The sequence below is a fragment of the Eleutherodactylus coqui genome, chromosome 13, assembly GCF_035609145.1.
Source record: "Eleutherodactylus coqui strain aEleCoq1 chromosome 13, aEleCoq1.hap1, whole genome shotgun sequence".
Lineage (NCBI taxonomy): Eukaryota > Metazoa > Chordata > Amphibia > Anura > Eleutherodactylidae > Eleutherodactylus > Eleutherodactylus coqui.
The window spans coordinates 98,867,730-98,886,162 of NC_089849.1; the positions used below are offsets into that span (position 1 = coordinate 98,867,730).

Consider the following 18,433-nt stretch of genomic DNA (forward strand, 5'->3'; position numbering starts at 1 on the left):
ATATATATATATATATATATATATATACACACACATACACGTTCTAGGTATGTGTAAGGGCTTATTCACACAGACGTATGTCGGACAGGTTTTCACGCTCGGCTGATATACGCTGCCCCTCTGATGCATTGGTTTACAATGCATCAGTGCACAGGGGCGCCCAACCAGGCGCTTTTATGCTGGCAGCTGCATAGATTCCTATGGGAGCCGCTAAACTCCCTCTTCTCTCCTCCTCTCCGCCCCTTGCAATGGGAAGGAGGAGGGGTGGGAGCTTAGCTCCGACCATGCCCCCTCCCATTGCAAACGCTGGAGGGGAGGTGAGAGGGAAGGTGGAATATCTCCCCAGGCCTTATGACATCGCGGCCTTGGTGTATATGCGCCGGGTCCTTTGCGGTTCAGGCGTTTTTACTGGCTAGATACGTGCGCCCAGCCTAAGTGCGCTATTACATGATACCACTTATGAACCACCTGACCAGGAAGCCGCGGCTGAAGACTGCAGACAAGTGTCCCGGAGCGCCGGGAGGAGAAGTGCTGCAGAGCGGATAGCAACAGGTAGGTGATGTATTGTTTTGTTTTTTTTAATGCAGCTAGGGATTATATTTGAAGCCCCCTCAAAAATCCTGGCAAAAGAGCGCTACAGAGTCGCTATATCACCGTGAGAAAATGCAGCGATATTGCACAGAAATCACAGGACAACAGCTGCAATATCGCTGCAACTATCTCGCGGCGATACGCTGGCGCCCCGTGTGATAGAGGCCGACGTGTGCTATTGCATGATACCACTAACACTTCATAAAATGTGGCTTAGACGTCATTGCCAGACTTCACCTGGACTTGTAGGATCAGTTCGGCAATTAGCCATAAATTTCCAGCCCCAGCAACGACCATTGGTGCTCGGGTAATAGCGCCCTATCAGGGACCAAATCCGCAAATATGACAAACGTTGGGGTAGATGTGTAGATTTTCCTGGATGAGGCAGTAAAAAAATGTCCGTGTTACGTCTGCCAAAGACAGAGGTTTTTTCATACATGTGCGGCTCACTGTGACCTCCATATTCAGTCCGTGTCTGATTTTTTTCTCTGTATGCCGTACGTTTGTCACAGCCGCAACAAAAAAGAAAACTGAAATAAGCACAATTCTTTTTGGCATCTTTTTTTTTCTTTTTTTAGAAAAAAACTAAAAAAACCCCGAACCGCACATACAGGCATCTAGGCGCTGTGTGGTTTTTTTGTTCTCTCCTTATTGACTTGAATGGGAAAATCTCATTCCTAACACGGATCAGATTAGCGCAAGTGATGTGTCTTTCCACACGCGGACAGCATAGTGGTGAGCAGTTGACTTGAATGGATAAATCTCCTTCGTGAAACGAACCAGGGCAGTAAAAGCGTGTCTGAATGAAAAAGAAAAACGTCGCGGTGTTGTGTGTGACGCACCGCAGAATAGTATGGGTTTGTATGTTGTCCGCGTGTAGCCCGTTTTTTTAATGGACTACACACAGATAAAAAAAAACAAAAAACGCTAATGCGTTGGAGGCCCAAGGCTGGGCGCTCACTAGCCGTGAATGCGAGTTGTGCCCGCGAGACTCAGACGCACCGTGCTTTGGACATCAGTGTGCACAAGGCACAGACTACAGTAGTGTCCACGGGGGCCTCAGGCTCCATTCACATGGGGCAGTTCGGTTGCAATAAAAAAAACACACCAAAAAGTGCATTTGCAAAACTGCGTGCTTTTTGCCACATTTTACTACAAACATAGTAAAAACCCACGTGGTTTCACCAATGCACTTCTTGTTGCAGTTTTTATTGCGACTGAACTGCCCCGTGTGAATGGAGCCTGAGGCTGCTCTTACAAACAGCACATCTTAACGCTCCACTTAATGCAGCCAACATCTTCAGTTCACGCAGCATGATGTGTACAAGTGCCGGCTGTGATCAGCGGACCTCCACCTACGGTTTGCAGCAGAGAAATACTGCTGTGTGATAGTAGCTTTGTAAAACCTGTTCAATACAAATATAAGAGCTTAAACAAATGGACACATGTGCTAATACGTTTGCCGCTGCGGTGCATATTGGCGCATGTACAGTGTTTTGTTCTTATTTGACTATTCAAACTCTGTGCTATTGCATGCGAGTTTAAAAAAAAAAAAAAAAGCAAGAAGATAACTTTTTGTTAAGCTGGTAATGCCACGAAGCTGAGATGAGCTACTGCAGATAAACACTATTTTCAGCCTATAGAGAAATCTATGTGGAAATGCCTGCAAAAATACGACGAAACCTCAAGAAGGATGTGAAAAGCAAAAAACACCATCAGACCCAAAAAGCAAGTATGTAGCGCATTTCACAACTTCCCGTTGATATTGATCAGAAGCTGATATCTGGCACTGAGGTTTGTGCTGCACAGCACTTTTTCCTCAGAAGTTACATGTATACCAGTGCGTGCGCAAAAACGCTTGCTGCGTGCGGCATACCTGCGCACGAACAAGGTGTGAAGAGGTACATAATCTGCGGGTCGCATTCCTGTCCCTGCACAGTACTGTAATTTGTCCCGTTCACACCAACTAAAAAGGTCCGGATGTCTCCTTTGTCCTACATTTTGCGCAGTATCACACCCTTCCCCTTGCGTATTTTCGCACCTCCCATAGACTTCTATGGCGCTTTTGCTTTGCAAAACGCAAGAAAATAGAGCAGCGCCTATTTTTTGTGCATGCAAGAAATGCGCTTATGAGAACAAACCGACTGAAATAAATGGGTACTAGTCTCAGTTTTTACCACGAACAGATTGTACGTGAGCAAATACCCGCGCCAACATGGCTGTGTCACTCTGCCCTAAGTCTAGGCATACACATGAGTGTTGACCGACTTCTGTGGGACCGACCAAACATCTCCTGGGTGCCCCGACATGTCCCGCCAGCAGATAGCAGGGAGAGAAAGGATCTGTTGTTCTCATGGCAGATAAGGTTCCTTTTACACGGGACAACTCACAGACGCCCGATGGTCGTCCCAGCGAAATCACTCCTGTGCTTTCACACAGCAGCGAGGATCGCCAAGGGAAAGGACGCGGAGCACTCCAGGGATCACTCCACCGCCCCCCGCCTCCATTCACATGCAGTCGTCCGTAGATGAAGGACTGGGCGTTCACACGGGCCGGTTGGCATTTGATTTTCACGCCTGCAGAAATTGAATGATGAATGAATTATTGTTCGTTGTTCACTTGCTGTCGGCATTTACACTAAATGATTATTGATTCTATTCCCACGATCCAGCGAGAATCTGAATGATAATCGTCCAGTTAAAAAGTGCCATAAATCACCGACGGAGGAATCTGGCTGCGGCTTACGGTTCCCTTCCACGGAACAAGAAGTCACCTGAGTAATCACCCAGATGAGCGACGACTGAGTGCCAGATGTCTCTAGTCTCTCCGTTTCTGCTTACTGACATGGAACGACTACTTAGCGGCTTTTGGCTCTGTCCTTGAAGGACTCCTGTTTACTGAGAATGCAGGCGACCAGAAGAGAGACTATCACTGCGGTCTCCGCACATCACACGGACGGAGTGCCTGTGTGATGCCAATCGCCCTCGGGAATGTCGGGCGCGGCTCGCTGGTGTGAATGCAGTGGGTCAGTGTAAGGATCTGAGCGACTGTGACAACGGTTACATTGTGATGGTGGCTATGTCTCAGCATCTCCTAAACGGCAAGTCTGCTGGGGCGTTCCTGGGATGTCCAATGAAGGACAACCAGGGATCTGGTGAAGGGGTTACGGGTGCCCAAGGCTCACTGACACAAGTGGGGAGCGGAAGCTATGCCATCTGAAGCGAACCCACAGAAGAACTACTATGGTGAGCCCGAAAGCAGTCTGAGAAACTTGGACCAATATCGCACTCTTAGCGCTGTCTCAGATGAGCGTAAGCACAGCGAAGGAGTGTTTTGTGCCGCTGCAAATACTGTGCACATTTGCGCAGGCACCGCTACTTCACATGGGTGGAGGAATCGCCCCCGCCCTGATTTAAATGCCTATTAAGTCAAATGAGGCTCTGCTGTTCGCAGGTATGTGCAGTGTTTTGTGCATGCCCGCGTGTACGGTTGTGCACCCCCATAGACTCCTACGGGGAGCTTTAGTGCGCAAATGCACTCAAAAATAAATCAATCTCACCGCATCGCTACAAGAGAAAAAACGCTCATGTGAATAAAGTTGAAATCGGTGAGTTATTTTCACGCGCGAGTTTCATCCATATCGCTTGCGGATAGACCTCACCAGCGTGAATACACCCCGGCGTGGATGAGACGTTGACACATGCCATCTACCTAACATTGTACGGGGCAAGAACACCCGCGACGACAGCCATATTGTGGGATGGCAACTTCTTCCCTGCAGAAATAGTTCAGGAAGATGACGAGGAGCAGAAGATGTTGACTTGGCCTCCAGATTCCCCCGATCTCAATCCCATCGTGTATCTGTGCGACCTGTTGGAAAAAGACATCCGATCCACGGATCACCCACCGCACAACTCGCAAGATTTAGGGTGCTTTCACACGAGCGATAAAATTGTGCGATTTTCGCCTGATGCGAGAGTCAGTAAAGAAGCAGATTATGAAACTAATGGCTTACAATGGTTTCCTTCTCATCAGCGATGTTTTCACGGATGCCAATCACACCAATCAAAAGAATGGGGATTCCGCGATCACGTCATTCTTTATATTGGCCAGGGTCTAGAGCTCAGGCTACATCCCTCCTCGCTTGTGATTTTCCCTTGCATAGTTTTCCTAAGGATGGCGTCAGACGAAAGTGCATTTGCGCCACGTATTTGCGCAATAGGCATTGCGTATTTTTGCGCACATGTGCGTGTTTTATTGTACTTTTTCCAATGTGCAAATCATGCAAATTTAAGCATGCAAAAAGACACGCAAGCTGTTACGGCACTCTGCCCCCCGAGCGCCAGGTGGGGTGCCCTGAACTTCCCGCACCCCACTGTCCCAGCCTACTTGCCTCGGCCCTGGCTAACCCCAGGCGGACAACTAGGCGGCGGTCCCTGCTCTGGCTAGGGACCTGGCGACTACCTAGATGGAACTCACTAACGGGGGACAGAGTGCCGACAGAAGAGGCAGGTGGAACAGACCAACAGAACAAGGACTGAGCAAAGACAGGCTGGAGAAAGCTGACTAGCAAACTAGGAGCTGCTGAGACGAGCTGCAGACAGACTAACTAGTGGCTAACAGAACCAATAACTGGCCGTGAGCTCAGGTCACTGCCAGCCTTATAAACGAAAGACTCCGCCCCGGGGCGGAGAGTGGGAGGAGCCAGCTCCCCCATTACTGCACAAGAGAGGTGGAGGAGTGCGAGCGGCGCCCCAAGGGGCAGACACGCCCACGCCGCTGCACACCAGCCCTTCACGTCGCCGGGAGAGCCCCGACGTCAGGGCTCCAGGACGTCGGAGCAGACGCCGGGGTGGCGCGCGCTGACCGCGGGACCCTGCGCTGCCCTGCATGGTAACACAAGCACGCAGCCATTGATTGCAATTCAGTTTATTAGGTCAATAGGTGATATTTTCGTGCGCACATGCGTGAATGAAACAGTTGCGCAAAAGACACATATATGTGAACGAACCCATTGAAACCAACTGGTTCTATTCACTGTGTATTGTGTGTGTAAAACACTACGCAGATACACCGGTATGACCTAGGGCTGAGGCCAGCTTCACAGGAGTGTGCCTTTACACACAGGTGTGCCTTTACGCACAAGTTTTTGCACACACTTATGCGTTTTTTACAGCATTTTTTTCGTAAGCAAAAAAAAACGTAAGCACGCTCCAATTGATTGCAATGGACAATTAAATGAATTACATTAATAGTTGCTAGAAAGTAGAGCTGCGTATTTTTTTTAGCGCAAACTAAATGCGTGCATAAAATACGCTAATTTGAAACAATGGCTTCTATTCACTGTGTATCGTGCGCGCAATACGCTGTACAAATGCGTTTGTCTGAATAAACCCAATGGGGTCCTTCACATGAGCGTATTTGCAAAAGCGCACGCTTCAGCGCTATGAACTTGTTTGATTTGCGCACATATTGGCACAGTGTCATGTACGTCTTGCGCTCGCAGGGTCTGTTCATTGGCGCACAGCAGACAAACACGATTGTAATGGCTGTTTAGCCTATTGAGATCTTTTTCCATAGGAATCGCGCAGCGTATCGCACTTCTGCGCACTTCTCAAAGACTTCTATGGAGACCTTTACTGCGCAAATACAAAATACATCATCTCCTGTTTTTTTCCATGTGAGAGAAATGCGCCCACAAAAAAAATCGCCCAGTGAGAACGAAGCCGGTGAAATGAATGGGTTCTACTCTGCGCAAAATTCGCCTTAATAATCGTTACGGTTTTTCTTAATTCATTCAGATTAGATGTTTTCCTGAATTTCAGAATTACATCACAAGAAAACCTGCGCAAATCGGATGGGAAACAAGCGTAATAAACTCATAAAGCAGTCAGGTAACACAGGAGGCTGTCCGGAATGTCAGTGAGGGAGGCTTGGGGGAAAACTGAATGAAAGAAAAAAGAAAAAGCTGAAAAAGTCAAAATTCTTACCCAAAATGTGGATCCCAGCTTGTGGTTAGTCCCACAGAAGGTATCCATGTTGTCCCGTGGCACAGGGGCGCACAGCTCTGAGGGGGTGAGTGCAGCTGAGTGCCGGGAGCCGCACGGGGAGCAGGGCGATGACTTCTGCTTCCCTTTGTTGCATGAGTTGTGGAGAAGAGCTGCAAGGTCTGTATTTCCTGTTTTTTCTCTCTCACAACCGCCTCCTCTCCTCAGTCCAGTGTGAATGCAGCAGCGCCCCTCCCTCCCACCAGCTCTCCACACGGAGCTCCAGTCAGGAGGCTTCCCGCCACATCTGTGAGGCAGCAGATGCTCCGTGTATACATGTAGTCACTGGGAAACATGGAGGTGCCTGCTATAACACAGCTGTGAGGCAGCAGATGCTCGGTGTACACATGTAGTCACTGCTATACATAGGGGCCCCTGCTCTAACACAGCTGTGAGGCAGCACATGCTCGGTGTACACATTTAGTCACTGCTATACATGGAGGCCCCTGCTATAACACATCTGTGAGGCAGCAGATGCTCGGTGTACACATGTAGTCACTGGGAAACATGGAGGTCCCTGCTATAACACACCTGTGAGGCAGCAGATGCCTGATGTACACATGTAGTCACTGGGAAACATGGAGGTCCCTGCTATAACACAGCTGTGAGGCAGCAGATGCTCGGTGTACACATGTAGTCACTGGGAAACATGGAGGTGCCTGCTATAACACAGCTGTGAGGCAGCAGATACTCCGTGTACACATGTAGTCACTGGGAAACATGGAGGTCCCTGCTATAACACAGCTGTGAGGCAGCAGATGCTCGGTGTACACATGTAGTCACTGGGAAACATGGAGGTGCCTGCTATAACACAGCTGTGAGGCAGCAGATGTCCGGTGTACACATGTAGTCACTGGGAAACATGGAGGCCCCTGCTATAACACAGCTGTGAGGCAGCAGATGCCTGATGTACACATGTAGTCACTGGGAAACATGGAGGCCCCTGCTAGAACACAGCTGTGAGGCAGCAGATGCCCGATGTACACATGTAGTCACTGGGAAACATGGAAGTGCCTGCTATAACACATCTGTGAGGCAGCAGATGCTCGGTGTACACATGTAGTCACTGGGAAACATGGAGGTGCTTGCTATAACACAGCTGTGAGGCAGCAGATGCTCGGTGTACACATGTAGTCACTGGGAAACATGGAGGTGCCTGCTATAACACAGCTGTGAGGCAGCAGATGCCTGATGTACACATGTAGTCACTGGGAAACATGGAGGCCCCTGCTAGAACACAGCTGTGAGGCAGCAGATGCCCGATGTACACATGTAGTCACTGGGAAACATGGAAGTGCCTGCTATAACACATCTGTGAGGCAGCAGATGCTCGGTGTACACATGTAGTCACTGGGAAACATGGAGGTGCTTGCTATAACACAGCTGTGAGGCAGCAGATGCTCGGTGTACACATGTAGTCACAGGGAAACATGGAGGTCCCTGCTATAACACAGCTGTGAGGCAGCAGATGCCTGATGTACACATGTAATCACTGGGAAACATGGAGGTCCCTGCTATAACACAGCTGTGAGGCAGCAGATGCCTGATGTACACATGTAGTCACTGGGAAACATGGAGGTCCCTGCTATAACACAGCTGTGAGGCAGCAGATGCCTGATGTACACATGTAGTCACTGGGAAACATGGAGGTCCCTGCTATAACACAGCTGTGAGGCAGCAGATGCCCAGTGTACACATGTAGTCACTGCTATACATAGGGGCCCCTGCTATAACACAGCTGGGAGGCGGCAGATGCTTGGTGTACACATGTAGTCACTGGGAAACATGGAGGTCCCTGCGATAACACAGCTGTGAGGCTGCAGATACTCGGTGTATACATGTAGTCACTGGGAAACATGGAGGTCCCTGCTATAACACAGCTGCGAGGCAGCAGATGCTCGGTGTACACATGTAGTCACTGGGAAACATGGAGGTCCCTGCTATAACACAGCTGTGAGGCTGCAGATACTCGGTGTACACATGTAGTCACAGGGAAACATGGAGGTCCCTGCTATAACACAGCTGTGAGGCAGCAGATGCTCGGTGTACACATGTAGTCACAGGGAAACATGGAGGTCCCTGCTATAACATATCTATGAGGCAGCAGATGCCTGATGTACACATGTAGTCACAGAGAAATATGGAGGTGCCTCCTATAACACAGCTGTGAGACAGCAGATGTCCGGTGTACACATGTAGTCACTGGGAAACATGGAGGCCCCTGCTATAACACAGCTGTGAGGCAGCAGATGCTCGGTGTACACATGTAGTCACTGCTATACATGGAGGCCCCTGCTATAACACATCTGTGAGGCAGCAGATGCTCGGTGTACACATGTAGTCACAGGGAAACATGGAGGTCCCTGCTATAACACAGCTGTGAGGCAGCAGATGCTCGGTGTACACATGTAGTCACTGCTAAACATGGAGGTGAGAAGGTACAGGTCCATAAAATGGAAGAATCTGTCTCAAAATGGCCGCTAGATACAAAATGGAGCATTATAAGATGTAAATAAGCTTGTGTGTAGTGATACAATAATTAAGTAGAAATAATTTGCAGAGCATGACATTCGGTGCAATGTCTAATGATTTTTTTCTATTCATCCGAGAACATTTGCCTGGTACAGTCGCTATCAGAAGAGACTCCCCCACGTCCTGAGCTTTGGGAAAAGAGCAAATCGTGCTGATAAGACGCTGCGATCATCCAAACTCACAAGGGAGGAATAATCATTTGAAGGACATTTCACATAGATATTCTCACTACGCTGATTGTTGAACAATACACGATTCTTGATGTTTTTCTAACCCAATAAGATTAACCCCGTGACTAATGACGTATTTCTTTCCTGTATTAGAACTATACTCGGTCAATAAACGCTCAGAGTACGTACGCCTTAAGCAGAGTGAGCTATATACTTGCCGGGGCTCTCTCTACGTATCTGAGGAGAACTAGAAACCGACTCTTTGTGTGGTTCTTGGCCTCCGTGGTGCACCGGATACGAATTGATTTGGAACCCAAGGCTTGAAAGGTTAATGTGACCTAGCGGTCCTTAACGGAGGTCCCTGCTATAACACAGCTGTGAGGCTGCAGATGCTTGGTGTACACATGTAGTCACTGGGAAACATGAAGGCCCCTGCTATAACACATCTGTGAGGCAGCAGATGCCTGATGTACACATACATGTAATCACTGGGAAACATGGAGGTCCCTGCTATAACACAGCTGTGAGGCAGCAGATGCTCGGTGTACACATGTAGTCACTGGGAAACATGGAGGGCCCTGCTATAACATATCTGTGAGGCAGCAGATGCCTGATGTACACATGTAGTCACTGCTATACATGGAGGTCCCTGCTATAACACATCTGTGAGGCAGCAGATGCCCGGTGTACACATGTAGTCACTGGGAAACATGCTATAACACATCTGGGGACTCCTCTCTGGCCTGAAGGTGGAAGAAGAATGGCCATTAGCTACAGACTGTTAAACTTCCTAGTGTCACACAGTCATGTTTTTGCAAAAATGCTGCCCTTTGGTATTTTTGCTGCAGGCCCTTTTTTTGCTTTTTTTGTTGTAGAATTCCTGCATATCTATCTCTCTCATTATGTATTTATCTATCTCATATCTCTCTCATATGTATCTAGCTATCTCATGTCTTTCTCCTATGGCCGCCTGCAGACTGGCGGGTCGGATCCAGCGGCGAGGAATATCGCCGCGGGACCCGACCAGAGCGCCTGCAGGGACCAGCGCATACTTGCCCGCGGCTCCGGCTGTTTAATGAGCCAGCGGCGGGTGAGTGATGTTTCTATGCGGGGCTCGCAGAGCCCCGCACAGAAGTAGAACATGCCGCGGTTTGTTTGCCGTGCGAGATTTTGTGCAGCGAAACCGCAGCCGTCTGCATAGGATTGCGTTTGTTGACACAATCCTATGCAGGCTTCCAGCGGCGGAAATCCCGCCGCGGAATTTCCGCTCGTGTGCAGATGCCCTATCGCTCTCCATCGCGCTCGCTCTCCATCGCGCTCGCTCTCTCTATCGCTCGCTCTCTCAATCTAGCGCCAGGCGCGGGTGAGTACGCGCTCGTCCCTGCAGGCGCTCGGGTCGGATCGCGCGGCGAGAATTCTCGCTGCCGGATCCGACCCGCTCGTCTGCAGGCGGCCTATCTCATATCTCTCTCCTATGTATCTAGCTATCTCATATCTCTCTCCTATGTATCTAGCTATCTCATATCTCTCTCCTATGTATCTATCTATCTATCTCATATCTCTCTCCTATGTATCTATCTATCTATCTCATATCTCTCTCCTATGTATCTATCTATCTATCTCATATCTCTCTCCTATGTATCTATCTATCTCATATCTCTCTCCTATGTATCTAGCTATCTCATATCTCTCTCCTATGTATCTAGCTATCTCATATCTCTCTCCTATGTATCTAGCTATCTCATATCTCTCTCCTATGTATCTAGCTATCTCATATCTCTCTCCTATGTATCTAGCTATCTCATATCTCTCTCCTATGTATCTAGCTATCTCATATCTCTCTCCTATGTATCTAGCTATCTCATATCTCTCTCCTATGTATCTAGCTATCTCATATCTCTCTCCTATGTATCTAGCTATCTCATATCTCTCTCCTATGTATCTAGCTATCTCATATCTCTCTCCTATGTATCTAGCTATCTCATATCTCTCTCCTATGGCCGCCTGCAGACGGGCGGGTCGGATCCGGCGGCGAGGAATATCGCCGCGGGACCCGACCCGACCAGAGCGCCTGCAGGGACCAGCGCGTACTCGCCCGCAGCTCCGGCTGTTTAATGTGCCGGCTTGCCGGGCAGCAGGCGCATGCACAGACCGGAGCCAGCGGCGGGTGAGTGATGTTTCTATGCGGGCCCCGCACAGAAGTAGAACATGCTGCGGTTTGTTTGCCGTGCGAGATTTCGTGCGGCCAAACCGCAGCCGTCTGCATAGGATTGCGTTTGTTGACACAATCCTATGCAGGCTTCCAGCGGCGGAAATCCCGCCGCAGAATTTCCGCTCGTGTGCAGGTGCCCTATCGCTCTCTCTCCTATCTCTCTCTACCGCACTCGCTCTCCATCGCGCTCGCTCTCTCTCTCTATCGCTCTCTCTCTCTATCGCTCTCTCTCTCTATCGCTCGCTCGTTCACTCTCTCTATTGCTCGCTCGCTCTCTCTATCGCTCGCGCTCTCTAGCGCGCTCTCTATCTAGCTCTCTCTATTTAGGTCTCTCTCTATCTAGCACGCTCGCCCTCTATATAGCGCGCTCGCGCTCTCTCTAGCGCGCGCTCTCTCTCTCTCTCTAGCTCTCTCTCTCTCTCTAGCTCTCTCTCTAGCTCTCTCTCTCTCTCTCTAGCTCTCTCTCTCTCTCTCTAGCTCTCTCTCTCTAGCTCTCTCTCTCTCTCTCTCTAGCTCGCTCTCTCTCTCTAGCTCGCTCTCTCTAGCTCTCTCTCTCTCTCTAGCTCTCTCTCTCTAGCTCTCTCTCTCTAGCTCTCTCTCTCTAGCTCGCTCTCTCTCTCTAGCTCGCTCTCTCTCTCTAGCTCTCTCTCTCTAGCTCGCTCTCTCTCTCTAGCTCTCTCTCTCTCTCTAGCTCGCTCTCTCTCTCTAGCTCTCTCTCTCTCTCTCTAGCTCGCTCTCTCTCTCTCTAGCTCGCTCTCTCTCTCTAGCTCGCTCTAGCTCTACGAGCAGATCGTACATTTTTCCATTGTTGCACTTATGATAAGTAATCCATTGAAATCAATGTCTTCTCTTCTCTGTGTTTTGCATGTGCAAATACCCGCGCAAGCACGGTCATGTGAAATAGCTCTAAATGCGGATTTTAATGCAGACACAATGGCAGAATTAGGCTATTTTGAATTCCACATCGATGTCTGTACTGAGACAAGGGGATTTTAGTGTAGAATTTTCCACAAGTGTTGGTGCTTGTTACGGCCAAATTCTGCCCCTCCAAAAGGTCTCTAAGGGCTCATTCAAACAGGCGTATTGTTACTGTGTATTTTCCGTGCGTAATACGCGGTAAATGGAGGCAACGAAAGCCTACAGACTTTCATTCTTTCATTCACACCTACGTTGGAGCTGCAAGGGGACATCCATATAAAACGCAGGAGAAATAAATCGCAGCGTGCTCTATTTCCCTGTGTTTCTTACGCAGCCCGCTTGAAACACTGCCCGCTTGCAATGCCTGAGAGAGGGCAACGTTTAGAATGGAGTCTTGCTCTGCACAGAGCTGGGGAATTGGAAAAAAAATTACACTATTTACCGCGGAAAGTCCGCGTGGACGTTAATCACGGAATCTGCAATTCAAATCCGATCTCGAGAGCCTGGCCACAGATGGAGCCTCCTAACGTAATCGCACAACTTACCGAAAACCGCTGCCTGAATGCTGCCTTTCTTGCATCCCGGTAGGAGCCAAACTTTGTTTCTCAGTTGCATTCGTGACCATTTTAGTTGTCATCCAGAGCCCTGAAGTTGCTGAGATGGGTTTTCCCACTACTTAAAATTGCTTCACAACCACTCTGTACTTCCTGGTTGTGGTTGACCAGGACCTGTGACTGCTGAGCAGAGACCCGTATACAGCAGAGACCTACTAGAGTCAATGATTGGCTGTAGTAGTCACATGTCTTGGTCAGCAGCAACTAGGAAGTGCTGTGTAGTTGGGAAGCAATTTTAAGTAATGGGAAAATCCCTTTAGGGCTCATTCGCATGGCATATATACACTCTGTATTACATCAAAATACTAACAACCACCTGACTGTGAGTGACTGTGTGAGTTGCATGTGATAATGTCACTGTCATGTGACCAGTCACCAGGGTTCTGTGCTCCGCCCCATATCACATGATGATTACATCATTACAGGTTCTAAAACATGCAGAGCCTGACAGCAGCCATGTGCTTACAGAACCTGTGATGATGTCACCGTCATGTGATCAGAGGTGAAGGTCAAAGCCCCAGTGACTGATCACATGATGGTGATGATATCACAGGTCCTGTAAGTACACGATGCTATCCAGCCATGTTGGTTTAGGACCTGTGATCAACTCCAATCCCTGTTGCAATATTAAATTAGTAAGTGGCGCATTAGTAAGTGGCGCCACCAGAAACACTGGTACGAGTGCTTGTAATACAGAGTGCTGAATCCCCATTGATCTGCGACCTTCACGCGCGTGAAAAAAAATCACAGCATGTCCTTTATCCGTACTACAGACCGAAAAATCCTTTTGAAGTCAATGGGATTGTGTAAATGTGCATGATACATGCGTATTCACTGTGTATTTACACATAAAATCAATGGACATACTTGTGTTTTGTTTTTTTTTGCACATTTGAAAGATTCTGTTAATATGTGCTAAAATACACAAGCAGGGCAGATACGCAGGGAATTCGCAGTGTTTAGGGCTGTAAAACATTACGTATTCATGCACTGAAGTTCCAGAAGTCGTAATTCTTTTATTTTTAGTTCTCTAGCTGTATGACACCTTGTATTATATAGGGGTGAGTTATTGTAGGAAACATTTTGGGGTATAATTCTGTAGTGGCTCGAAGTACATATATCTGGCCCCTCCATAATTGTCTATAACTGCTGTAAATGTCATGCCTTTAGTGTGGATGCTCTGTGCAAATTGTCTTGTCACTAGTGATGTGTATTGCACAGCTACAGCATGTAAGAGGTTAATGTCTGCGAATGTCTGGGATATGTCTGCAAAATGTAACAATTTGTGTTGTCACGTGAGCATGCAAGATATATGTGTTTGCAAGGAGCAAATGTGGTCTTCGTTCTGCTTCACCAGTCTGAGAGGGTCAGTGCCAGCCACATGGAGGTACCTTCAACCCTCATATGGTGAAGAATGGAAGCCGAGGAGTGGTATCCTGGAGGTTCATGCCCAGGAGCCCTACTCTGAAGAGAGAGAAAGGGAATGTGGAGAAGAGAAGAAAGAGTGTGAGTATGCCGTGCAATGTGTATAAGCTTCCCAAAAGTGAGTGTTCTTGTCCTCCTACGGAGTGTGTCTGCCCAGGAGCGGGGTCATGCAGATAACTCGACTGTAGGCCCGGTGTCATCCTGTGTTTACTCCCTGACCTCTGTCCCTGTCTTTCCTACACTGGTACGAAATTACCCACAGAAAATTCTGAGCCTGTATCCAGATATCTATCTTCAAGTAAAGCTCTAGTTGTTGACTGTTCCCAGCAACTGAGTTTGTCAAGTTAACTGTGTGGACTTTCTTATTTCCCGTCGAACATCCTGCGGAGTTAGCAATGGTGGCGTCACCCGTGACACAATTCTTCAAGTTCACTACACCAGTTATTCAGGTAACCACTACCATAGCGTTGCCTGGAGAGGCCTGTCAGTGCCTTGGCACTGCCTCACACGCGTCCCTCAGGGGAGGGGTTGGTAGTGCCACAGACAACCCTAACAGCTACCCCGCCATCTCCTCAGTCGTGTGCCTTGCGCCTCGGTCACTGTGATTCATGTATTGAATAACTTTTATTGATTTTGGTGGAAATAAGAAAAAACAGCAATTTCACTACTGTTGATCTATTTTTAAGTTGCTCGGTGTGTGATATAAATGTGTTAATTTATTTGGTTATTACTATTACATTTATTTAGTTTGAACTATTGCACAAGAAAACCCCCCTAATGATTTTTTAGTTTTACCCCATTCCAAAACTCATAGAGATGAGCGAGCACCCAAAAGCTCGAGTTCACATTATTCGAGTCGAGCTTTTCATAAAATTCGAGAGCTCTACTCGAGTAACGCACCCCATTGACTAGAATGGGAGACTCGAGCATTTTTGTATGTGGGTCTCCCTCTCCCCTGGGCGGGGTCGAACACGGCTTGATGCACGTTCGAGTAACGAGCACCATCGAGTCCCTAATACTCGAACGAGCATCAAGCTTGGCAGACTATGTTCGCTCAACTCTACTTACAATATTTTTTCTTTTCTGCCAACATAGCTTAGTCTTCATTGGTACCATTTCGGGGTATATATGACTTTTTAGTTATTTTTTTTTATTCCTGTCTTTGGGATGCAAAATGAACACAAAAAACACAACTATTCTAGCATTATTTGTTTTTGAATTTCATTTTTAATGCCATTTACCATTAATTTTATAATATGGATCGTCATAGATGCAGTGATACCAGTTATATGCAGTTTTTTTTTATTTTCCCAGTAGTAAAATCTAGGGTAAGGCCCAATGTCTACTTGTATGCACGGACTTCATGCAGGGAATCCCGCACGGAATCCACCCGTGCCCGCAGCCATGGACAGTTTTTTTTACCTGTCAGGAGCCGGTGCCGGTATCCTCCGTCCACAGCCAGATCTTTTTCTTCTGCATTGCTGATGCGCTCGGCACACCAAGTGGCATGCTGCGTGCATGCACAATTCCTTTTTTGAACTCCTGCTTTCCCGCGGATTCGCAGCGCATCCGCAGTCTCAGCTGCAAGTGTGCCGTGGTTCGGGTGGCTTCCATTGACTTCAAGGATCCGCAGAAAAAATGGAACATGCTGCGATTGTCTTCCAGCGCATGCGATCTGCACACCAGTAAAAAATTACATCCGCATGCTTTTTACTGTCCTGCAGACGCTAATGCATCCCTATGAGCGGCTTAATTTGTGGATCATCCATGCGGGTGCCCCGCAAATCCGCAGATTCGCCCGTGGACATTGGGCCTAAGGGGAAAAACTTCGTACATGCTGTGGTCAGCATTCACTGTGGTATTTGATGGAGTTAACCAGGATGTGAGCCAAGTTCAGGATGTGAGCCAAGTTTCAGGTGTGGGGGGTCTGGAACGCAGACCGAAATGCGAATGTTGCCTGTATCCAAATTAAGAGGAAATATTATATAGAGTACTCATAGTTGAGAACCATAATGACCCACTATACACAGACTTAGTAAATCAGAATGAATTCTGTTTATTGTTGTACATTGCTAGTTTATATGCAAGTTGTAAAGAAGGCGTTTCCAATACCTAGTTTCATTCTACTTTTGCTGACCAAACCCTCATTCCAACAGATTACAATAGGGCTGTAAATCAAAAGCCTTTTAAACAAAAGGTATCAACAAAGCTGTTTGAACTATACATAAAACAATTACATGTGATAATAAAGGTTGTCTCCTGGCTGGCTGAGTACCTACTTAATCAGAATGTAATCTTAAAGATCCATCAACAATTTGCACATCAAAAGAGGGGACATTGTTTCTAGTTTTCACATAGACAAAACTGGTTCGGCCACCTACTCGGGAGTCAGCACAGAGTTGGTATTCAGTAAGATAACTGAATAAAATCTAATTAATCATACATTTAGTATTTTAAAATCAATATTCAAATAAACGCTTGAATATACCTTTTTACATATGATTCTATATCCAAATTCTACTAGCAACTTCCGGAATGTTTTACATATAATACATAACATTATATAACCAAATAACTAATATCACATTCATTACACTGTTTCCTTATCTTTCTTATGTTAGGTTATTGATTAATATTGATTGACCCCTATCATTCCCCCATTTGGACATCAGAGCCACCATTATCTCCTGGTTCTGTCACCCATAGGTGCCGGGTTCCCAGGTAGGAATGGTGCACTCTATGTCCATCAAGATATGAAGACATAATATCAAATATTGCAAGTCAATCAAGTTTACAATACAGTAATCTTAGATTTATCAACATCAATATCGTCATCGTCATATTAGACACTTAAAGGGGTGTAGAAAATCGGCATTCAGTACATTTAGCTGTGCATAAAATTATTACCTTAATTGCAATATATATATATACACATAAGATTATACTAGTCGGACGATTGCAGAGTAGTTGTTACTTCTGTTGCCTTAATTCGTTGGCATTTCCCGATTTCATTAGAGTCACAAGTAAAATTACAACATTCTTCAGCCAACGCAACATTTCTCACCTAAAACCGAGTTATATTCGTCCAATGTGTATATTCAATGGTATCGCAATGGGGACAATATTCAAATAAATTAAGGAAGGTGTTTTCCTGAACAACATTGTCATCTACTTCATCACTATCATTGTGTACTATTGAGCGTATGTCTCGAAGAGTCTCTACAGGAGTGGGGACAGATAATAGACAAGTCCGCAAAATGTCCTCTCCACTCCTGAGGTTGGGCATACACGTGTGGGAAATATTTGCCCATCCAGTCCATCGCTTGTCCATGTGGATCGTTCGTAGTGGTGTTTCCCAATAAGAAGACAGTCCAATAAGACAAATGCAGAAGTCAAAATCAAAATGTCCATTACCTCCCCCACCCAAACAACGCCGGGATCCCACCCATCACTTTTCCTCTGGCTCGGGAGCTTTCTTGCAGTGGGAGGCATGTATCCACTTTTACAGAAGTAGGCGTTGACAACAGAACTTGGTATGGTCGTCAAACCTTGGGTCCAAGGCCTTTACTACGTGTCTTTTTGCGACCACCCAATCTCCAGGTGGCAAGAAATGAGTCCCCTCTAGGTTGTCAGGGTCTGGAATTGGGGAAAATACTAGATAGGTGTTATTTTCAGTTTACGACATAGTTCTTGTACATATTCAATAACCTTATCACACCTCCGCTGTAGGGCCTGTGGATGGTACAGGCCTAATCTTGGCATAGAGCCAAACAACACTTCTTTTAACTTAAGCATATCATTTCAGTTCTTTCAACTTTGTCTAAACTCTGCGGGTGGTATGGAGTGTAAAACGCTTGTTCCACTCCAAGGCTGACATCACCTCTCGCATCACTTCACCTGTAAATTGTGTACCTCTGTCACTCT

At 47.1% G+C, this 18,433-nt stretch overlaps 1 protein-coding gene across 1 annotated transcript in view; it reads right to left on the reverse strand.

The window, feature by feature from the left end:
* ABCC3 (ATP binding cassette subfamily C member 3) overlaps positions 1-6,750 on the reverse strand; it is a 64,484-nt gene extending 57,734 nt beyond the window's left edge. The window contains exon 1 of the mRNA XM_066586836.1: positions 6,582-6,750. Within this exon, the coding sequence (XP_066442933.1) occupies positions 6,582-6,629 (48 nt within the window). The 5' untranslated portion in view covers positions 6,630-6,750. The remainder of the gene's footprint in view (positions 1-6,581) is intronic.
* Between the last annotated feature and the right edge of the window lie 11,683 nt (positions 6,751-18,433).